The sequence below is a fragment of the Cololabis saira genome, chromosome 6, assembly GCF_033807715.1.
Source record: "Cololabis saira isolate AMF1-May2022 chromosome 6, fColSai1.1, whole genome shotgun sequence".
NCBI lineage: Eukaryota > Metazoa > Chordata > Actinopteri > Beloniformes > Belonidae > Cololabis > Cololabis saira.
This window is the reverse complement of record NC_084592.1, coordinates 27,221,746-27,244,204: the sequence shown is the minus strand read 5'-3', so window position 1 is coordinate 27,244,204 and position 22,459 is coordinate 27,221,746. Positions and strand designations below refer to the sequence as shown.

The 22,459-nt window shown below is 41.6% G+C and overlaps 1 protein-coding gene across 5 annotated transcripts in view; it reads right to left on the bottom strand.

Annotated features, from left to right (window-relative positions):
* tns1b (tensin 1b) overlaps window positions 1–22,459 on the bottom strand; it is a 202,965-nt gene that overhangs the window by 5,762 nt on the left and 174,744 nt on the right. For 4 of the 5 annotated variants that reach the window (XM_061723874.1, XM_061723872.1, XM_061723875.1 and 1 more), the window contains 11 exons: window positions 17,281–18,762; window positions 16,123–16,203; window positions 13,476–13,651; window positions 13,230–13,368; window positions 9,794–9,889; window positions 5,987–6,167; window positions 4,756–5,792; window positions 4,316–4,402; window positions 1,247–1,375; window positions 970–1,062; window positions 319–396 (listed from right to left, as the gene is read on the bottom strand). In XM_061723874.1, the coding sequence (XP_061579858.1) occupies window positions 319–396; window positions 970–1,062; window positions 1,247–1,375; window positions 4,316–4,402; window positions 4,756–5,792; window positions 5,987–6,167; window positions 9,794–9,889; window positions 13,230–13,368; window positions 13,476–13,651; window positions 16,123–16,203; window positions 17,281–18,762 (3,579 nt within the window). The remainder of the gene's footprint in view (window positions 1–318; window positions 397–969; window positions 1,063–1,246; window positions 1,376–4,315; window positions 4,403–4,755; window positions 5,793–5,986; window positions 6,168–9,793; window positions 9,890–13,229; window positions 13,369–13,475; window positions 13,652–16,122; window positions 16,204–17,280; window positions 18,763–22,459) is intronic. The other variant, XM_061723873.1, reaches the window with a different exon arrangement.

Genomic DNA, 22,459 nt, shown 5'->3' with positions numbered 1-22,459 from the left:
GTATTAGTAATAAATTAATCAAGGCATTCAGGAAATGCTGCTTCATAAACAGGGATGGATGTTTGCACCACATCCCATCAAGAAACCATGGCTGATTCCACTATTACTTTACTGATTTACACTTTCATGTTTGTTTTTACTAAACTAAAAAGACTAAAAAGCTCACAATTCTGGGACCTCCTGTCAAATATGCCATGGGCTTTCTTTGTTAATAATAATAAATCCTTGGCACAAACACCCACACACAAAAGCTAAATAATAATACAAACTACTTCAAATATCAATGCATATTCAGAAGATGGGTCAATGAGCTCGCACCTGCAGTAGGGATGAGAAGTTTGCAGGGTAGGGCCAAAGGAGTGATGGCATGTTGGTAGACCAAGGCAGACAAACAACCTGATGAAAAGGAAAGGAAAAAAAACGTAAAACTTTTTTTGTCTATGTTGTCAATGAGCAGGATACAAAGAAACATTTATTTGACTTAATTTTCATCTTCATATCTTCTCATATAGACTCCCTGTTTATCTTTTTGGTTCATAATACTTCTAATTTAAATACAGACATTTTTGTGTAGAAATAGTTTTAAATGGAATTTAAAATTCAAATGTTAAAATAAGTATATTTAGAACATTGTATTTAATTTAAGAGATTTTCTTTAATGCGGGAAAATGAAATACTGTGGAGGAGGAACAAGGTGAAAAAGGTTTTAAAAAGTGTGATTTACCCTTTTTGTATATATCCACAAATACAAACACGCAGCCCAGGATTTTAGTTAGGATATCATGAATTAAATTACTTCAGGCTATAATTACAGTAAAATTAGATGTTTTAAAAGTTGGGAAAGGATGCACAATGACAGACAGGAACTCATGTTTAACTATGACATACGGCTCATTATAACAATTATGAACTGTGTAGGCATTGCAGATATTTTAAGAGCAACTGCAGCTTGCAATCTTTTCAACTTACCAAAGTAAGGCTCGTTGGGACAACCTTTCAGCTTCACTCCTTTAGGACTGCTCTCAATCAGGAAGTGCCTCACCAGCTCGTTGGTGATGTCACCTGTGACACAGGAAAGGTTTTTACTGGGAACATGAAGACGTCACCTCACATCTTAGGCATTAAAACATTCTGTCTCCCCCGTGACATTAGACCAGAACAAAAGAGCTACTTTAAAAACATCTGCAACTGCTTTTATGTTGCCTATGATGTAACCCACCAACCTGCCCCATCCCATCCCACCTACCTTTTTTGTTCTGATGCACGGACGGCGGAGGAGACGCCACCTTCATAGCCAAGCCATAAGCTCCTCTGAACGAGTGACTGTCGCGGATAACAAAGGCCCCAGGCTCTTTCTCCTTCAGTAGGCTGATAGCTGCAGCACAGTAAAGTTAAATTAACCGTGGATGTACTGGACACCAGTCGGGTAGTGTTTTCTGAGCGCATCAGACTAAAGAAACACCGTGCCTTAAAGAAACCCTACAACTGATGACAGGCTTGTTTTACCGCTGATTCTTATGCGGGGCTCAGATGACAACAGCTCTGAAAGGAAATCACTTTTCAACAAGGATGAAGAGTTTTGAGACCAAAAAAGCGACTTTATTACAATAGATAGAGAGTCAGAGCACGCCTTATTACAAGACAGGAGCAACTTTTTAGTCTTAAGGAGCCTACAAACAAAAGAAGCATATATTACAATCCATAGTGTCCACTTATGTGATCACATTCTCATTTCCACAGCTTTGTCGATTTTCAAATAGCGTTCTCCTCCAGAATCAGAGTAGTGACGCTGCCGTTGGTGAGTCATTGTGTAACCCTTGTATGACATACTGCCGTGAAAAAGACTCGGATTATGATGACTATAGTTAGTGTACTGTCCTATGTCATGCTGCTGGCAAATATCACCAGTAGTTCTCTCTCAGAACATCTTCGGGTTTCTAAATGAAGCTGTGAGGACCATGAATGTAAATATGAACAATGTCTGAATGTTACTTTTTTTTACATTAGCAGATACATTAATCTAATAATGGTGTGTAGTTCATGTCTGGAAGAGTTAATCTTGTTTTAACCTGACATGTGTGCCCAGTGATACATTAGCATTATTGCATGTCCCCTATTAACAGGCCACGTTTACAGCATACATAGTAGCATATACCACACTAAACAAATAGAACAAACCACATCCCAGATAGCAAAGAATGTTTGGCCCAAACTTGGCCCACTTCTGCAGTTTTCTTTGGCTCATGTTTGGTTTTGACTGGTGCTGGAGGCTCAGGGAGAATGTGGCTGGCTAGGCCCAGCCACATATCCACACAACATGGCTCAAATCTGGCTTTCTGTGTACTTTTGGGCCATTCTTGGCCACCACAACACTTACTGTAACCCATGTCAATGTGGCCTTTTGACATTTTTGCTACATGTGGCCCATAAAGTCCATACCACACTTAATGGGTTAAAGAAATAGCAGTCACAAAATCTAATGAAAAAAAAGAAAACAATGGAAAAAATAGAGATGAAAAGAGGAAAATGGCCCGAAGAGGTTAGAAGTGAAGCCTAAACCTGGTATAAAAACTGCAGTCAGTCTGCATTTCATTTGTACAACAACTTCCAATATGACACTTTGTTGCAGACACTCCATTCTTAAAGAAGACGAGCGTCAACAGTCTTTACTTCAATATTTACTTCAATCCTACAGGCTGTCCACATGTGACAGTTTAACCAAAGAAGATGGATGAGGAAAGCGATGCAGATACAGTATCTTGTAATGCTCCACACATGGTGTGGTTTTCTCTCTGGGACTGCATTGCACTAAGTATAAACTGAATCTGTGATGTCATTGCAGCTGAGCATATGCATTTGTTTAACGTGATATAATCCAATAGAGGCCTTGAGAAAATGCACGCTCAACCGAAGCCCACAAAAACAGAAATGTATTGTGTAAAAGTCTGCATTCATAGTCGTTACTGTGCACAAGTTAGTCTATTTTACACACATGTGCGAGGTAAAGACAAACTAAGATTTATCATTTGCGGTGGATTAGATAAGATCATGAAATACCACTCCACAGTCTATTGCACAAACACAAAGTTAACCAAATTTACTGCTGATCTCAGCACAGGAGATCTGGAGTAACTTTGGCTGAACCAAAAATAAACTTTGGTGTTATCTGTAATACAAACAGCGTTTGGGGAATGGATTATTTTTAGGTGTAGCTCACATAAATCACAAAAGAATACATATGGCTGAAAAATACAGAAAAAGCTAGGTATTCAAAACTAAAATAGCTACACCAATTAGCCTGCAGTGTAAACGTTCCTCAGTTCAACAGCTTCAGTCTGTAATTGAGATGAACGTGCCGGTATTGGTGGGCTTTAAACGGCTGCTTCTAAAGATTTAGAAGCATTTCTTTAGCTTATAACATGATAGGCAAAGATTTGTTTAGACAAATATGGTCAAATGTGACAAACACTGAAAAAATCTGGCAAGTTAAACTGGATAATGCAATGAATTCAGTCTCACCCAGAGTCAGATAAACCAAACCAACAACCGAATTTGCCAGTATTTCAACAAAACCACAAGTATTTCAAAGTAATACTCCAGTTAATCATTCCCACAGAAAAAATTGGTTGCTAATAACAAAACATACTAACGCTTATGCCACAGATCACCTTACACGCAAACATAGAAGCAGTTAGCCATGCTCTACTTTTTTCCTCTTTGATAGAAATACTTCATCTGATTTCTCTGGATTTCACTTTGCACTCCAGGAGGCCGTATCTCTGGACGCAGAAGAAACTGCCTCTGAATGCCAATGGTTGGACATAGAACCAATCAGAGAACTGAAACTTGAGACACTGGCAGAGTGACAACCAGATCAGAACACTGGTGAGTGACTGTTGTTGGTTTTGCAGTAAAAACTTATTGATTAATTGTGTTTTTAGCAATTCTGCAGCCATCTTGGCTGTTTTGAATAGTGGCTCTTGGGCGTTGCCACATCAGTCATTGTATGAAACCTGCTCCTGCCCTGTTGTGATTGCTTTACTCTGGATATGAAATGGTAGGGGAACTTGTAATGTTACTTTGTAAACATTTGCGTAGCAGTTGAATCTGAAAAGAATTACAAGTTTCTTAGTGGTCTATTTTTTGCATACTGAACTGTAGTGAACTGTCACTACAAAGATGAAACAGGCTATCAAAAACATTTGCAGCAGCTCAGACTAATATTTGCTTAAACACAATTAGAAATTGTTTCAATAACCACCTCAGAACCAATCAATATTGATTAATAATCAGAAAAATATTTAGAGTGTCTTACCTTGCTCCCTTGATATTTCTGGCTTGTACCAGAACTTGGACGTGTCTTGGACAAATTTAACATTCAGTTTGCTGTCCGGGCTTCCATCTGCAACACAAATAAAAAGAATACTTAGAAAATTGCATAAATTGATCCTTTTTTACCTGCTTCTCTGAAAGCCCTCTGAAACTGATACGTCTTATTTCTTTTTAGAGACAATTCATATCACAGAAAAAAAAAAAGAAAAACTCTGAAAACAATTTGTTTTTGCTGTTGAATGTTTTGCCAGTCATGAAGTAAGATAATAAAAACGTTCTGCATTGGTCTAGGTTTGCTGGTGTGGCCCTCGAGAAATCCTCTGGAAAGAGGTATAGTACATACACAAGTTTACAATGAAGGTTACATGAAAACTAGGTGCCTGTGTGCCTATTAAATTTATCTTCAAAATAAATATTCCTTACCGGGCATATTGAACCTCGAGAAGTCAGAGAGCGTGTGGAAGTAGCCGGTAGTGCCTCCTCCAGTCATTGGGGATATTATCTTCCCATTCAGTGTGCCATAAGACAGTGCTCCGTTTGGTCTATCGCCACTTGACATGCGTCTCTTCTCTGGGAGTTGGGGCTGGGAACCAGGTGCTGGGCTACCCTGCCTAAAACCTACACCCATCACCATCGTTCCCCCATCCTGGTAGCCTGCAGGTGAGATGGGGAAGGACGGAGTTGGTGGCCCCTGGTAGCCTGAGGAGCTGCTCTGTCTTGACAAATTCCCATGTCTTTCATCTGGTGTGGTGTAACCACTGCGCATGGGGTGACGATCCAGGCTGGGGCTTCTCTGGGACATTTGCGAAACAGATGGGTGACGGCCCAACACCGGACTTCCTTGAGGGAGTGTGATAGACTGCTGCCGGCTGAGCACAGGGCTGCCTTGAATGGGCTGACCCAAGGATGGCTGCCTGCTGAGGACCGGGCTGTGTTGTGATCCTAGTCCCAAAGAGGCCTGTCTGCTGAGAACTGGGCTGCTGTGAGCTCCTTGAGACAGATGGTGATCAAGGGGAGGACTGCCACTGAGACCTGGCATACCCACTTCAAATCCATTGGTTGGTAATTTTTGAACTGGTTGGATGAAACCATCTTGTTTAGGAATTGGGTGATGCTGGAGGATGGGATTATTGGTGGAGTTAAGGATGTTGGGCTGGCGCTCCACTTGGTGACTCCCATGGCTTAGTGAGGTTTTGGAAGGTTCTGAAAGAAGTAGGCCGGGATCTGAGGCAGCATAGCTCCCCAAGACGCTGTTAGGACCAAGATAGGAGAGTGTTGGAGTCATATTGCCAAAGTAGGAGGAACCTGGAGAGCTGGAATCCAAATAGGAAGATGTGGGGGTATTTGCGGGTTGATATGATGGGGTGGGAGTGGGGTATGCACTGTCTGGGGCCTGGGAGCGAAACCCAGAGTCAGTAGTCGGTTGGGTGCTAACGCTGCCCTCTGCTGAGAGGTGATCGCTGAAACATAAAAGAGACAAAATTGTCAACTAACTACACAGGCTAGAACCATTCCTCGGGGTTAGGCTTTTGATAATGACTTGCAGGGTATTTTGAAAGAGATAGTTAGCTCAAAAGTACTACCCCATCTTAAAAATCCTTTAAGATCTGGTTTTAGATTGAGTAAGGAAGGAAGCCCCGTGTATTTGAGTTACCTCTGTGAGTTCTGGATAGGACTGCTGCTGGACAAAGGAGGGTTCAGTGTGTTGGTTGGGGGACTTTGTGTTCTCTGCTGGTTCTTTGTGTCTGCCGGAGGACTAAGGCTCCGGGGTAACGTGGATGTCTCTCCTCCTGCCACTGCCGACCTCGCCACAGACTCGACATAGCTCCTCGGTGCTGCATTTGAAACACAAGAGTGTTAGTCCGGCGTTGCCCCACGCCTCATCTTATATTTGATAAATCAGCAATTTCTGATCCACAACTTCACAAACTATATTGTCTATGAGCATGATACAAAGCAAAGGCATAGTTAAAGTGGCAAAATAGTGGGAATAAGCTAATTTATGTTGATGCTGCTGTGAGGATGAATGTGACTTTTCCAGACAAAAAAATAAACAAAAACTAGAATGGTTTTGGCACACATGATGAGCAAGTGGACCACTGGATAACAGTGTCATATGCAGTACACAGGATGGAAAACATTCAAAACTTGAATGTGGACGGCGATATCTATCATTACTATGAGGGGCCGTACAAGCCATAATTCATTCTGACCCTTTCACACACATACATTCTCCTTTCACATACATATATTTTCACTCTCACACACACACATTCTCCTTTCACATACATATATTTTCACTCTCACACACACACATTCTCCTTTCACATACATATATTTTCACTCTCACACACACATAAATTCTCCTTTCACATTCATATATTTTCACTCTCACACACATACATTCTCCTTTCACATACATATATTTTCACTCTCACACACATACATTCTCCTTTCACTCTCACACACATACATTCTCCTTTCACATACATATATTTTCACTCTCACACACATACATTCTCCTTTCACTCTCACACACATATATTCTCCTTTCACATACATATATTTTCACTCTCACACACATACATTCTCCTTTCACTCTCACACACATATATTCTCCTTTCACATACATATATTTTCACTCTCACACACATACATTCTCCTTTCACTCTCACACACATATATTCTCCTTTCACATACGTATATACTATTCACACATATACTTTACTTTTCAACACATACATGTATTTTCACTCTCACATATATTTACACCCTAACCCTGATACAGGAAGCTCCTCCTTAAGCATGAAGTCACTCTTATTCCAGGAAACACGCCCAAGACTTGCTCATCTTATCCTAACCTGATGCTAAATAGCATCATGCATAGCAATCATGCTAATAAAAGTCATTGTGTTTTCGTATCTAGTGCAGTTTTGCATTTCAGGAGTAAGTAGCAATGAGAATGACATTCGCAATTTTTTTTAATAACGTCTTACAATGTATTGAACGACTGCAAAGAGAAGCTACAGATTCTTTTGTTCGTGAGAGGCTGTATGGAGAACTTCGTGACCACTTTCAAACCTTATCTGGATTTCTGTCAATGTCAAGATTTGTTGAAGATTCAAGAAACAGAGAAGCAGTCAATACATTAGAGTCCTTGTTTAGATGTCTTCAGTTTTTGCTGACTGCTCCTGAAACCAGACAAAGAACCGACAACAGTTATGTCCTGCTGCCTCCACCTGTCATGACTGGACATCAAGGCAGACCTAGCCTGGCCACAACAGCAGCAGTAAACAGAGAAAAATAAACCAAGGGCTAAATTGTCATGCTAAGACATATGATCCGCATTTTTAGGGTTCAAAGCATTACATCTGTTAAGATGTGCTAGTAAACACATAAACATAGATGCAGTGATACAAGTTTTTTACCCAAATCCAAGTCACAACTGATTATTTACACCACCCTGACAGGTACCAGTACATAGGTACCAGTGTACATGTGTAATTACATGTCAGCCTAAAACTGTCCTCTAAGTCAGTGGTCCCCAACCTTTTCTGAACCGCGGACCGGTTTAATGTCTGACCATATTTTCACGGCCTAATCTAAAGGTGTAGTTGATAAAAACGAAATAAAATGACAAGATCAGCATTACACTGTGGTATTTTCTCTATAGTAATAATAATAATGATTTTCGAAAAAATAAAATAAAATAATGGAAATTGTAAATTACCTTTAATATGAGTATTTTTATAAGTGTGTTGTTATGTTTTTATGTCTCATTAACTTTATTTAAAGCCAGGCTTTAATTTTATTTATTAAGGAGACCGATATTTAGTGCTTTTATTTTGAAGGCGTCTCGCCGAGACCTTGTAAACATCCGGTGCTTCGGACTTTAAATGGTAAAAGTTTTAAGGCAGTAAAAAGTATGTCTGAAAGACTAAACTAGTGTCGGGAGTGCTAAAGTGGAGCCTAACTGACACAAAAAGCACCTTCTGATAAGGATTTGTTTTCTTTGCAAATGTTATGCCGTATTTATGTACATATTGAGTTTGGCTGTCAGCTGTAGGTCTGATTTATGGTTCCGCGTTAAATCTACGGCGTAGCCTACGGCGTAGGTTTGCGCGGCGACGCACACCCTACGCCGTAGGCTATGCGTAGGTGTAACGCGGAACCATAAATCAGGCTCTAGCTGTTATTACCGAGCGAGCAGCAGCAGCTGCGTCGGTCTGTATTTAAGTTAAATGAAACTTATATGAATGTAGAAAGACTAACTATATTTTATTGTATTCCTTTATAGCTCTTACAGTGTGTTTGCAGTGTATTTATTGTACATCCAAGGAATAAAAACATGGTCAACCATCAGTTTGTGAGTCATCCATCATCAGCTACAGAAATTATTGTTTCTCTCTGTGCCGCCCGGTATCAGATGACCCCCTTTTCCTTGACCGGGAGTTCCAGTTGCCAAAGTGTTGCCGAGTCTGATATTGCAATGACTGCCGCCGTAATGCTCCAGTTTGAGCTGCTTGGCCTCCTCAAGCTTCTCAGCCAATCACAGCGCGATAAATGACCTGCCTTCCGTTTCCACTATACTCCTTCCGTTTCAACTATACTTTCATTCACATACATACATTCTTCATTCACATACATATATTCTTCTCTTACTTACATATATTCTTCATTCACATACATACATTCTTCTCTTACTTACATATATTCTTCTCTTACTTACATATATTCTTCTCTTACTTACATATATTCTTCATTCACATACATACATTCTTCTCTTACTTACATATATTCTTCTCTTACTTACATATATTCTTCATTCACATACATACATTCTTCTTTTACATACATACATTCTTCTCTTACTTACATATATTCTTCTCTTACTTACATATATTATTTATAGTTGTGCGTGAGAGCAAAATGTATGAATGTGTGTGTTAAAATATATAAATATGAGAGTGAAAATGTATGAATGTGAAAGGAGAATGTGTGTGTGTGAGAGTGAAAATATATGTATGTGAAAGGAGAATGTGTGTGTGTGAAAGGGTCAGAATGAATTATGGCTTGTACGGCCCCTCATACATTACAGCAGCAATCTTACCTTCCTCACCCTCACTGCTCTCATCATCTGTATTGCATTAGTGAAGATAATCCAGAGAATCAAAATATTGTTACAAACAAAGTATTACGAGTATTTACCAGTTACTATTACTCATGTAACTCCAGATTACAATGTACTTTTTCTGTAATTTCTGACCATATCAATTTTCCTCTTTGTGTTTTTCAGATGATATCAGCTGAATTACATGCTTATATTGTACTTACTTCAAAAACTTAAAACTACAAACAATTAGTGTGCAGCAGTTAAACGCATCGCATTTATCTCCTGGCTAATGTTCTTAAATATGTTTTACTTTCTGACTACTGTCATCTAAATGGTGTCTGGACTAACCTGAGCCAGTTTGATTGAGAAGGATTTCTGCTGGGTTGTGCGGCTTCAAACCCAGAGCCGATAATGGAGTCTTGGCAAGACCGGGAGGAGAGCGACCTGGAGAGGAATTAGACATACTTTAGAGCATGCGTCATCAAACACTATCAAACACATCTTGACAGCTGCTCCCTGTTGTCCAACAATGACTTATCTTTCAGTGCAAGACAGTGTATAAATACAGTTGTCTTGATCTCATTGCATTTTAGATCTGAACCACTAAGAGGCAACCCAGTGGGTGTTGGTTTGATAATTCAACCATGGCGAACAGGGGAAGAGCTGTCAAGACGCAGCATCATATCTGCATGGCTTAACACAATAAGAGTGACATGTTGAGCAGCGTGTGCACATGCCTCATGCTCTGATGGAACGGAACATGCACCTGACCAATCTCTGTCTTACAATGACACCATCTGACTCCACCATGAGCAGAAAAGGGTGTGTGTCAAACATGAATTCAACATCAAAGCAGAGCTGCATCAAAATGGCTGGAAAGGGTCACAAGAAGATAATGTTTCCATTGTACACTTGTATTTAGAAGTATTATATTATCATTATCACCTGTTTTTTTCTTCTAAGCACATAGCCACAAGGTTGTAGCATTCATGAATTAACAAGAGTTTTGACACAGTCTCTGCTTTATTAGCTCTGGAGGGAAAGATGAGGAGTCAGTCGGCTTTGAGACCTAACGGGCCAATTGTTAGTTATCGGGTAGCCAATTTAGCTGCACTTTAACAAGGTACTATATTTCAAGTTTAATTCACAGCTATGCTCAAGTGGGACATTAAAATTACCATAAACAAGCATGAGTTCAGCTGATTTACAGTTAAACTGTCTAGAAACCTGATGTATGCACAAAGCTTGTGCTGGCTTTCAATTGCAGCTTGATTTCATAGTGACATTTTGGCCAATTGCCAAATTAGCACAGAGAGCGATAATTATCCATTATTGTGGAACATCATATAGGGTTTGATAGGCAACAGTACAATTGGCCCAATTATTCCAACTATGAAACAGTTTTGAAGAATCTGTCTTCTTCCTTTAGCTTTACACCATGCCAATCACTCTCCTCTTTCCCTCTTAGCATGAATGCAAAATAAATAAATAAAATCACGTGAAAGCACAACCGAGCACAACGTAAGCAAACTGGCAGCAGCATCCTCCATGGATGAGTGGCTGGATAGCACTGGTAGGGGAGGGGAGGGAGGGGAACAAGGCAGCAACTCAATCATGGATGACCACAGGAACACGGAGAGCAGCAGTTGCTGAGAAGGCACTTCACCTTAATCTTCCACAACGTATCTGATCTATTAAGAAAGTAAGCTTTTGGCTTTTTTAAAAATCATTTTTCAACGACAGTGCTGCTTTCATGTAGCTCTCATGCCAAAGCAGTGCAGGATTGTGACACTCGACGGGTAAAGGGTCACTCAGGCAGTGAAGGGGAGGGGCAGGGGTCAATACGGCTGACGGTGTGGGACAGTGGAACTCCAGTAGGCTGTTATGCATCCTCCACTTACCAAAGAATCCAAATCAATTGTTTGTGCTTGAAAACACTGATCCTCCACCTTTAATCACAACTTGTGTGTGTGGATGTGTGGTTTGCGAACTAGGACGTTTGACTATCTAATTGTATGCGTTTAAGTGTAATGAGAAGTGATTTTGTTTTCACAAGTGAAACACAAGTTAACTACATTTTGTTTGCAGTTCTATGAGAAATAAAAACCTAAAACATAAAAAAAAACTTTCCCCACAATACACAATCGCATGGGAGATAAAAGTCCTTTATTAATGTTTGAAAAATGTGCACTTTGTGTAATAAGTGCACTGCATTTTAGTTTTGAGAGGGAGGAGAGATGTTACATAATACGAGTGTAAAAAATATGGTGTGTTTTTATGGTTAACTTTTATGGGAGTGTCCTGGGGGAGATACACAAGAGAGCTGCATGATGTAATTGGCAGAGCTGGTAAAGAACATATTACCTAATACATGTCCCTTGTTTTTGAGCGCATGAAAGACAGAGCTGAAATTTGAGTGGAGGGGAGTTGTGTGTGTGTGCGTAGTTCTTCATTACTGTGTATTACCGAGTATGGATGTTGCTTTGCCAGTGTTTTTGGAGTTATTAAAAGACACTGTGGTACCAAAATGGATACATGAGGAGAAAAGCTTTAGTAAGTACATGAAGTATCTGTAAACTTCTATGTTTTATTGTACATAGTTTTCAAATGCTAAATAATTTACTAGTTGCTAAAATATATGTAAGCAGGATCAGATACAGTCATGTAAAGAAGAAAGCACATACAGGCTCTTTGATCTCTACCAAGTCTGAAAGTTAGATCAATGCAACCTCAGATGAACAATGACATGACATATTGTACCATGCCACGATTCACCAAAAACTGAGCAAAAATGCAAAAACACTGTGTAAAAACTACTTACATCCTTATAACAGCGAATAAGCCAGCCAGCCTTCTAATCAAAAGTACTCAACCACCAGCACCTCCAGAAAAGCAGAGTTTTAACAGTTTGGTGATCTGGAGCAGTCAGGGGTGTGTTAGCTCAACTAGTTACAGAAGCCCTTGTTGCTGCTCATCTATCTGGGAAGGGTTATGAGGTCATTTCCATGTTTAGTAAGAACAGACTTCTCAGTAATTTCATCCAAGAGCCACATCTGAACCTGTACAAGCCTCAGTCAGCCTGTTAAATGCTAAAATTCATCGCAGGACAATCGGAAAAAGACCACACAAGTATTACTTATTGTGTTGTCATACAAAGAGCTGGAAAAAAAGAACCTCAGAGCCTGGTTTAGGTTTGCAGAGTTGTAACTAAATAAATGCTTTCTGTACAATTGTCCTTTCTACATATAATAGAAAATAGGAGATGTTTGGCCATAATGCACAGACCTACATTTGAAGAAAAAACAAACAGCTTTCAGTGCAATCACCTCACACCAACTGCCAAGCACGGTGGTGGTGGGATGATGACATGGGGTTGATTTGCAGGCACAGTACCTGCACATCTGGCAGTCATCGCGTTGACCATGAGCTGCTCTGTATAACTGAGTAATCTAGAGTCCAATCTGAGTCAATCTGTCCAACAGCTAAAGGGTGGACACAAGTGAGTCATGGGACAGGACAACAATATGAAATACAGCAGCAAATCTACAACAGAACAGCTGAAAAAGAAGATCAATGTTTTTGAAATGGATCAGTCAAAGTCCAGATCTTAACTCGACTGAAATCTTGTGGTGAGACCATAAAAGAGTTGTGCATTAACTAACGTCAGAAAGTCTCTATAAGTGATGATCCAACTCCCGTATTAAGTGATATTTAACATTTAAAGTCTTATATCTAATCATGTCCAAGCTCCACAGTGCCATCTGTCAGCCAGAGGGGGACTTACACAGGTTGAAGTAAGGGGTTTGCGGTGAGATGGGGAAGGCAGGGGTTTGGGGAAACGCCTCACCACCAAATGTGGGTGTAGGACCAGCGGGTCCTCTTTCCATTTCTTCAAAGGCCTCCCGGTAGCTGTGCATATGGCTCTGAGGTAAAGGAACATTTTTATTTTTTTAAAGATGATAGGAAAATAAATACACACTTGTTTAAAAATGTTTAACATGCCCCAGCGTGTCCAGTGTGTATACTGTACCTCCTTGGGCCGTCCTCCAGGGTTCATGGCTATGGCGTTGACAAATTCTGGAGAAACGCACCGGATCTGCGAACGAACTGGGACATCTGAGCCATCATCGGAATGGCCATCGCTGGTGATGCGACGGCGTGGAAGAGTTGCGGGCTCATCCAGGGATGCTGCACGGGCCTGGACACCTGATACGATGTGTGAGAGAGTGTTAAGATTCAGAAAAAACTGGTCAACGCTGCTCTCATTGACGGGATCCCATGTTAATACGTGTCAACCACTGTGAAGGCTCACTGCAGGGGCCACTGTGTTCATTTTGCAGACAATTAAACACAGCAAAGCATTCGCAGGAGCTCCACATTTAACATGCACACTCAAAACTTTATTAAAGTCCCATTTGCTCATCAAACTGATCATCAAATCATGAGAAAATCCACTCTTTGGATGTTATTTCTGTTAAAAACTCAACCTTGGTGATGTAACAGACTCAATGCAAGTATATATATTTTTTTGTCTTTTTTTAAAGAAACACTGGCAGCTTCTCAAAGCAGCCAGTAAGCGGATCTCTGTTAATCTGGATTGAACTGCGAGAGCCGGATAGAAAGCTAGTAACAAAAAACAAACAGAATTGGAGTTAAGAGTTCAACACCACTGACTGGAAGGTTGAGGCGGCAAAGCATGAAAAGCTGGCCAACACATCAAAGTTGGAGTGCGAGACCAGCACTGGTTGCACTTCAGCACAAGATTGTGGTTAATGAAAGGATCAGGGGAAAATTCGACAGGTTTAGAAAACAAGAGGGGAAAAGTTAGAAAAAATAAATGTTCTGATGTTTTTGTACTGATCCATTTTACCTCGTGGCTTTACATGTGTTCATTTCTTCCACTGAAAGTGCAGAACGGATCATTTGTTGGACTTTTCTCTTTACATTTTCTTTACTTGGTAATTCCTGAGCATCTCCTTTTACTATCAACTATCAACAATCAACAAAGTTCATCAGAATCTAAAGCACAGAAACGGGATGCTGGCAGACGGAAGAAATGCGGAAAGGAACATGACAAGCCTGACTCTTTCACCCAGCTTCATTACGATGCAAGTGAACAAAAACCAGGCCAAATATCTGCGGAGAAAAGTTCCTGATTGCGGCTGTAAAAGTTTGACAGTCAAGATCTTCAGGAATGAAGTTAGCTGCCAATGCAAGACATGAAAGAAGTCTGGGGTTTTAAAAGGTTTGCTCAAGATACGAAAATAGCAATACATGTTTTGTCTTGACATTATTGTTTCATGCAAGTATTTATGCTTAATTTCTAAATGATTGAAAGTTAATCTACGACAAACATGTGCCAATCATGCCATCTGCAAAGATGCTCAACTTATTTTCAAGGTTGTTGGCAAAAAAAAAAATGAAATCTTGGTCTTGACAGCTCTGTAACGCTCCAAAGCATAAACACACCCATCATCGCATCAGGGCCTAAAACTGAGAACCAGATGTAACCAGAATACACTTCTCAATTATCAGACACTGCGCCTGAGCCCTAGTGACAGCTAATAGTTTACAGCTGGTAATCCTAGGATTGACCCCCCCCCCCCCCCTCCCTAATCTTCCACTTTTCACCATTCTTCTATTTAAAGTCCAATTATCACGTGTAGCCGGCATGGCATTGTTTCCAAAAACACGTGTGTGTCCTCTGCCATTAAAACAAGGGATTCCACACATGCACACCTGCACCTCAGAGGCTATTTACTGTAAGGCAAGGCAGCGTTTCTGTAAAACTGCGTTCAGATCGATATGGGATGAGATCATCTTTGCTGTGGTATAAAAACCATCTTGCTCTATAAAGTCTATGTAAACACTACTTGTTGTGCGTCCTGTACATGTAGTCCTGACAGATATAATCTAATTCCAGCTCCACAGTTGGAGGTCTCCTCCAACGTTTACTTCTGATACTCTGTTGCATCATTGTAAAGGATATTGCTGTCTGTGGTAAAGAGCCAGACCGTCCCTTTTTACACAGAACAATCCTGTCTGGATTGTGGTTACGTACTCTCGATGGACACATACGGCTTTAGTTATGTTTCCAACTAGGACTGTGGTCTTTCTCTTAAATTATGCATCTTTGTCTGCCTTTGTAAATCTTGAAAATGGTGCGAGTGAAAAAGCCAGCCTTCAATGAGGTCAGTGTATCCTGGCTACAGTATTGTTCCCAAAGTTTGGCAAAACGGATCTTGTGACATGCTCTCTCCTGGAGAGGGACAGAGCCTCCTTTGTGCTTCCTCTGTCCTGTTCTTGAATAACTTTAATGGTATTCAATTGGGATGTCTTTTTTCCCCCTGTGCTACATTTAGGGTGATTCCCTTACCTTTACAAAGGAAAGTGCAGCTCAGAACAAACATGACAAGTATGTATGAAGACGGGAATCAGTTGTTAGTGTTATGATATAGCAGCTCCTCAAACGTGATGATTACAGGGAAAATGTGTTACTTCTCAAAAGGCAGTACGTGAAAACACACAATAAAAGAAAAGAAAATCAGGAAATAGAAACCAAAGCCCAGCGCACTTGAAAGCAATGCAGAAACAGAAATTGGACTGAGGAAACACTTGAAGAAAGAGCCTTTTCTATTTTCTTCAAGTGTTCCGTCAGATACATGGGGAGAACCAACCCGAGAGGGAGAGAGAACGACGGTGCTCAGACTTAGATGATGTCATGCTGGGGTTGGTGCTTTGGACACGAGCAGAGTACTCTGGGTAAAGAAATGAAAGATCAGAGAAAGGAGAAGGACGATGATGAAACTCAAAAGAAGACAAGCAGAAAGGATGATGGAAGAACAAGACGGTAACTGGCATTATTGGTTCATATACATTTTTATTCCTTTGGTCTTTGACTGAAGCTAACATATACGCCATAAACTAAACAATTTGTATTTTCTGGCACCTAACAATCCCTGTAAAAGTGGCTCATCGTTGTGTAAACAGTCCTTTTACTTTTAAATGGTTATAAAATGGGGTGAACCATAAGCTGTGATTGTGGTATTTGTTATCTAAGAGACAAGTTATCATGCTGCTCCATGTTGACTCTGCTGTGCAAGATGTCTGTAGTTCCTATCTAAGGAGATTCCACCTGCTGGACGGGATGGAGCCGTTCCTGTGTAATCCTAAGAGACAGGAACTGATGAGGTGACCGCCAGGAAATGAGATACGGGGGAAAGCAGCGTTTTTCATGACAGATATGTTTATAGTACATGGCTGATGACAGTGACTTTACTCTTCACCACTGTGGTGAGAAAAAAACCTTACTTTTGAAAATGCTTTGCTGATTGTTATATTGGGTAAATTATCTTGAGACTGGGATGCAGCCAAGAAGTGGAGTGGACCATAACTCATGGTACTGTAAACTCTCCATGATAAACTTTGAAATGAACTGCTTGAACTGTATGAAAAGAAACTGCATCATCTGCATCATCAGCTGCACATGCAAACCCTACATAAGATTGCCACACATTTTATCCTAAATCTTCTCTAAGAGGCAACACTATTAAATGTATTTTGATGCCTAATTTACTGCTTAGAAAGTCAAAAACTTTGGCTGGACAACTCTGTTCTTAATGTGTATTTTTTTTAATTGTGGGCTTGGTCAATTAGTTGGGTTTTAAGACTGATTTTCCCCAGGGGAAACGTTTTACCCTTTCAAATAAATGTCTTTGAAAAATGGGAACTGTTGCTCCACAAAATTAAACATAAACCGAAAGAAAAAAAACAGGCATCTTGTTAGATCTGTAGGAAGCACTGGTGGAAGGAAATAATGTAATGTTATGTCTTACCAGCCACTCTTTGTGCCACCAGACCTTCAACATTGAAGACCTCGTCAGGTTCCCCGTCTCTAGGCTGAGGTGATGTTGAGGCAACACTCTGGCTTCTTTGGGATTCGGAGGCGTCTGATGATCGGGGCTGTGTACTTGGTGGGAATGTGCTGGTGGGTTTGAGCTGAAGATGGCCACTTAGAGAGGCAGGGACTTGTGAGGAGAAACCTACTCCCCCTGTTTGAGAAGAGTAAATCAGAGCTCCATGACCAGGTGCAGGCTCTGGTGTGCTGGGCTTCCCAGGTGACGAATGACTGGACAGGGGGCCAGAGACGTGGGTATGAATGGCAGCATCCACCTGGTTGGAGGGCCTGGTTTGGCTCTGGGAGAAGGATGGCTGGGTGGTGACCACAGAATTGTTTTCCCTAATGGGGGCATTCTGGGATTTCAAAACGGTGGAAGGGGCTGGTTCCAGGTCCATCATGAGGAAATTAAGGGTTTCAATAGATTGCTCAATCTCTTGCTGGGAGGCACTGTGGCGATGAGGGAACTGTGGCAGGCTGTGGTGGCTGGACATCGCTACGGATGGAAGTGGACTAAATGTTAGGCCTTCAGTTACTGGCTCTTCAGGTACTCCATAGCGCTGCCAGACATTGAGACCACGCTGAACGGCATCTCTGCTACTAGTAGAGCGAGCAGGAGCTTGTGGCATAGACGTCGCCTCTGCACCAAACGACTGAGAGCGATAGAGATTACCATTTTGGATAGCCATGTAATTACCAGAGGGTGGGGTTGAATCACTTTGTGTCATAGTTATAGACTTGTCAGGTCTGGTAATCTGCGGTTGGATGGTTTCCAGAGGCTTTTCTGGGATGCTCCGCTCCAGGTATGGCACATGTTCCTGGCCATTGGGAAGAGACTCAGATTGGTAATAGAGGTCAGCTGGAGTAGCCCGACCGTCCGTAGAGGAGAATGTTCCAAGACTGTCCACACTGTTGCCCTCTTGACTGGTCGGTAGCTCATCATCTAAAATATCGGTTTCACGGTCAACAGTACTGTTCCCATTAACATGGACCTGGGCGGGCACCAGGTGGAGCATCCCTCCAGCAGCAGATGTTGAGGCAGACAGGTAGGCCTGTCTGCGCATAGGCCCCTCCAAGCCGCTCAGTAGTTGCTCTAGCTCTTTTTTCTCTTGGGGACTTATTTGCTGTTGAGCAGGTGGGGCGTGGGGATGGACTGAGGGTAACTCCTCACCAACAGGAATGTGTGTCTGACTCACTGTGGAGGCCTGAGGAGCCACTTCATCCGTCCGGTCAGTTTTGATGGAGGCAGTAGAGTTTCCTGAGTCACTACTCACAGACAAGGCATGGTCACCCGCAGGTAGAGTGTGTTCAACAGCAGTGGAAGGAAGGCCATTTGATGTGACTGCTCCGTCAACAGACTCTTTTTTGCGAACTTTGGCGTAGAGGCTTCCGTCCAGGGGTCCTTCGGTATGGATGACTTCTGAAAAAACAAACAAGAATGACAGAGTCTTTTTAAGAGTTACATTAAGCGGAATAGGATAATCAAAAAGTCACAGTTCTCCACAGTCGTTTCATCTTAAACTGCCCATTTACAGAGCTACAGTGAGACTGCAGAAATAAATGTGTAATATTCTAAATATAAGCACATGATATTCATCAAGACATTAACTTAAAAAAGTTTGTGTAACCATCAGGGAGAGGTATGGCCATCAGCAGATAATATGGGCATAGCCAGAACAGCTGCAGTTAAATAAATACACCTGTTTTACCCACTTCAAGAAACAAGCAGGCCCATGGTCACCCAATGCGGAAAAAATGATGAAATCACAGGAGTCTGTCCTGCACACTCTCAGGATGACTGTATAAACTTGTGCCATCAGAGGAATACTGGCTTATCATACAATGATTTAGTGAATCATTTCTTATCATGTTCTTCACAACAGTACAGCTGGACTCAGTAATAAAAATATAAAATAAAAGGCAAATCCTTTAAGGTGCAAATAAGCCTTTATCTGCCAAGTTTTTCACTGTTAAGCTCAAATAATAAGCTGCACGGCATATGGACACTAATGCACACACACACACACGCGCGCACACACACAATGTAGATTCATCCATAGCCACAGTAAAGTCGAGGGAAAAGGAAGTAGGTCGCCCCGACCAGAAGAATTTAGTCATCACTGGAAATTCTACCTCACTGAGTAGGGAAGGCCGGGAGGCTTTCCCAGGGCTCTGAAACCCAAAGCAAAACAAAACGCGCGGAAAAGGTTGAACCACACGTGTATATGACACAGACAACATTCAGATTTTTCCTTCTCACATCAGCCAACAACGTCCACAGAGACCAAAGTTGACTGATCATATTTTAACTTGACCAAAGGGTGTAAAAAGACGTAATTCCTCAATATCGTACAAGTGATTGTATATCCCACACAACATTCATCAACAGTCTTTGTTTTAACACACACTAAAAAGAGAAGAAATAAAACCTCCTTGTCAAACAATTCAAGTTCCCAAGAAAGCTCCTTGCCCGTGAGAAGGCATTGACTTACCGTGTGACTACATCAAATTCTACAGCTGGGAAAGGAGCCGCACAAAGACACCGTCTGTGTCTCTGTAACTTATAGATATCTGTATCTCTGCTTCAGTGAATATGGGGCTCTGTAATGGAGCTCGGTGGGCGTACACAAGCTGGGCGCTGCAAAGCCTCCTTGGCTGACCCAGGGCAACTTGCCAAGGGAATGGTGCACTGTGGCGGTTGCACCATCAGGGAGCTGCTGGAAACAAATCTGGTGGGACACAGAATATCTGTTTCTGCTTGTTTGGTATGTAGATATTCCAAATCCAAAGTAAAAAAGGCTCTGTTGCCTTTCAAAAGTCTATTCGGATGACGGCATAAATCGTCTGCATAAACCCTACGGTCTAGCCAGCTCCATCCACCTTAAGACACATCAGTAATTCCTACCGTCCAAAATAACACTGTTAACCGTCTGCTGAAATGGATGTTTTTTTAATTAGCTGGTATGACTGGAAACCTTAAATTAAATCAGCAATATCAGCTCAAGATGACACCCAAGTATCGAATTAGTATCAAGATGTTGCATGCATTCCCCAGAACATGAGCGCACACCCACTTTTATTCCAGCAGTCATACCGATAAACATAGACATCAGTCATAAAAGAAGACCCCTGCACACGCTCTGATTTCAGTACCTTTTTTACCACCTTCCCTGAAGCCACATGTGACTGTTGCACTTCAGACGGTTAGTCACACAGACCAGCTGATTTCACATCTGAACTGAATGAAAAACAACACGTCAACAAGCTACCTCGCGACCCCAGTAAACCAAATGGCGCAAAGCCCTCCACAGGAGGAGGCTGCGACCCCAGCCCCTACCTGTCTGAGCAGTGGACGGTTTGACGGTCCCAAACTAAGCAGAGGAACGCCCTGCAGATGAGCCCCCAGGGTGGGACATGGAGGACTACAGCAGGAGTTGGGGAGCAGGTTCTGGCTACTGCTCCTGTTCCTCCTCCCTCTACTGAACAGCTGGCTGTCTGGTCAGAGACCCGATGCTCCACCGCTCGCATTCGTCTTAAGGCTGCCCCTGCTATGTGTGTGTGTGTGTGTGTGTGTGTGTGTGTGGGAGGTCTATCACAACAGTCTGTGTGATGGTGCATCCCATAGGTGGGGGCTCAGGGGCCACTGGATTCCACAGCTCTGGCTTTATTAGAATTACATCAAAGCTATTATGTCAGACTTCCTAATACACAGCTGTGTTTCACTTCCTGGAAACACAGCTTAATATGCCAAAAAAAAAAGGCAAAAAGTCACTTCTCGCCAGTACTGAAACTTTTCCATCCTTTCTGCCATAAATAGAAATAATATACATACTTAAAAACATATCTAAGCATCCACCAATATTCTTTGAAATAAGTTGGGTTCTGTAGCCCATTCGTGTCAGAAATTCCCATGTAATGGAAAGAGGTACTTAATCCAACAACACACTCTAGCCAGGCTAGAAAGCAGGGAGAAGACTCCACCCTGCTGCAGGCAAATGGAGAAAACAGAAAAGCTCAGTGGGTAGAAAAATTAGAATTACTGCTGATCTGATTAGAGCAGATTGGGTGTTTTTCTTCCTTACACTGTTGTAAAACTGAGCTAGGTGGCTTACAGTAGCTGTTTATTGTGATGGAAAGCTGGTCCAAAATACAAAAGTTGTTTTGTTTTGCTCACAAAATAAAATCTCTTGTGCTTCGTATCACCTCTCTATCAGTACACATTTGCATGAAGGACAGTCACTTTACTTTACCTAACCATCCTCCAGAACAACTTGCAACAACCACATTCGTGATTCCAACAGATAAGAAACTTGTGACTTTCGCCTCCACTAAACCTTTTCTCTTTCAGTTCACAGCCTCATTATAAGCAATTCAGTGCGGGTTTGTGGGTATGAACCGCATCCTGACACAGTTTTCAGTTGTCTAACAGATGGTTGTAGTTGTTTTGTTTTGTTTTTTGCCAAATCCTTTCCCCCACTTTTGTCTCACATGATTTCCACAGCAATGATGATGATAACCAGGATGATTACTACTCCCACTCAATAAACTTGAACCTGCTCATGTCTTCACCTCAGAAACAAGGGGACTGATTGAAAGAATCCTCACGTGTACTACAAGAAATATAATCTGCAATTTCACACTATTTTTTTTAGACCTGGCTGACTAAGTTGAGTTGGGTCTGCTTCTGTCTGTGATGCCATGTCTGCTGCCGTTTCTGTTTGGCTGAAGCGAATCCACATATAAGTCTCCACAAATAACCCCTTGCAAGGGTTTCTCCGTGTGATAAGAGTATGTGCATGTGCGAGGATCTGGATTGCGTCTGGCTATGTGGACGTGTTTTTACATACTCCCCAGGAGGTACATATCCTCCCTCCATGGACCAAAGCGCATTACTCAAACAAAAACTGTTTGCAATTCCGTCCTCACAGACCAAACTGATTATACAGCAGCGGGAGAGAGTGAGCATGTCTGAGCGGTCGGAGATGACCAATCAGTCTCGTCGCTATGTCATCAACAAAACATGCAGCAGTGAGATAAAGGGAGTTTTAAAACTAAACAAGAACATAATGATCACATCATAACTGGACTATCACAAATAAACATGCTGGACATAAACT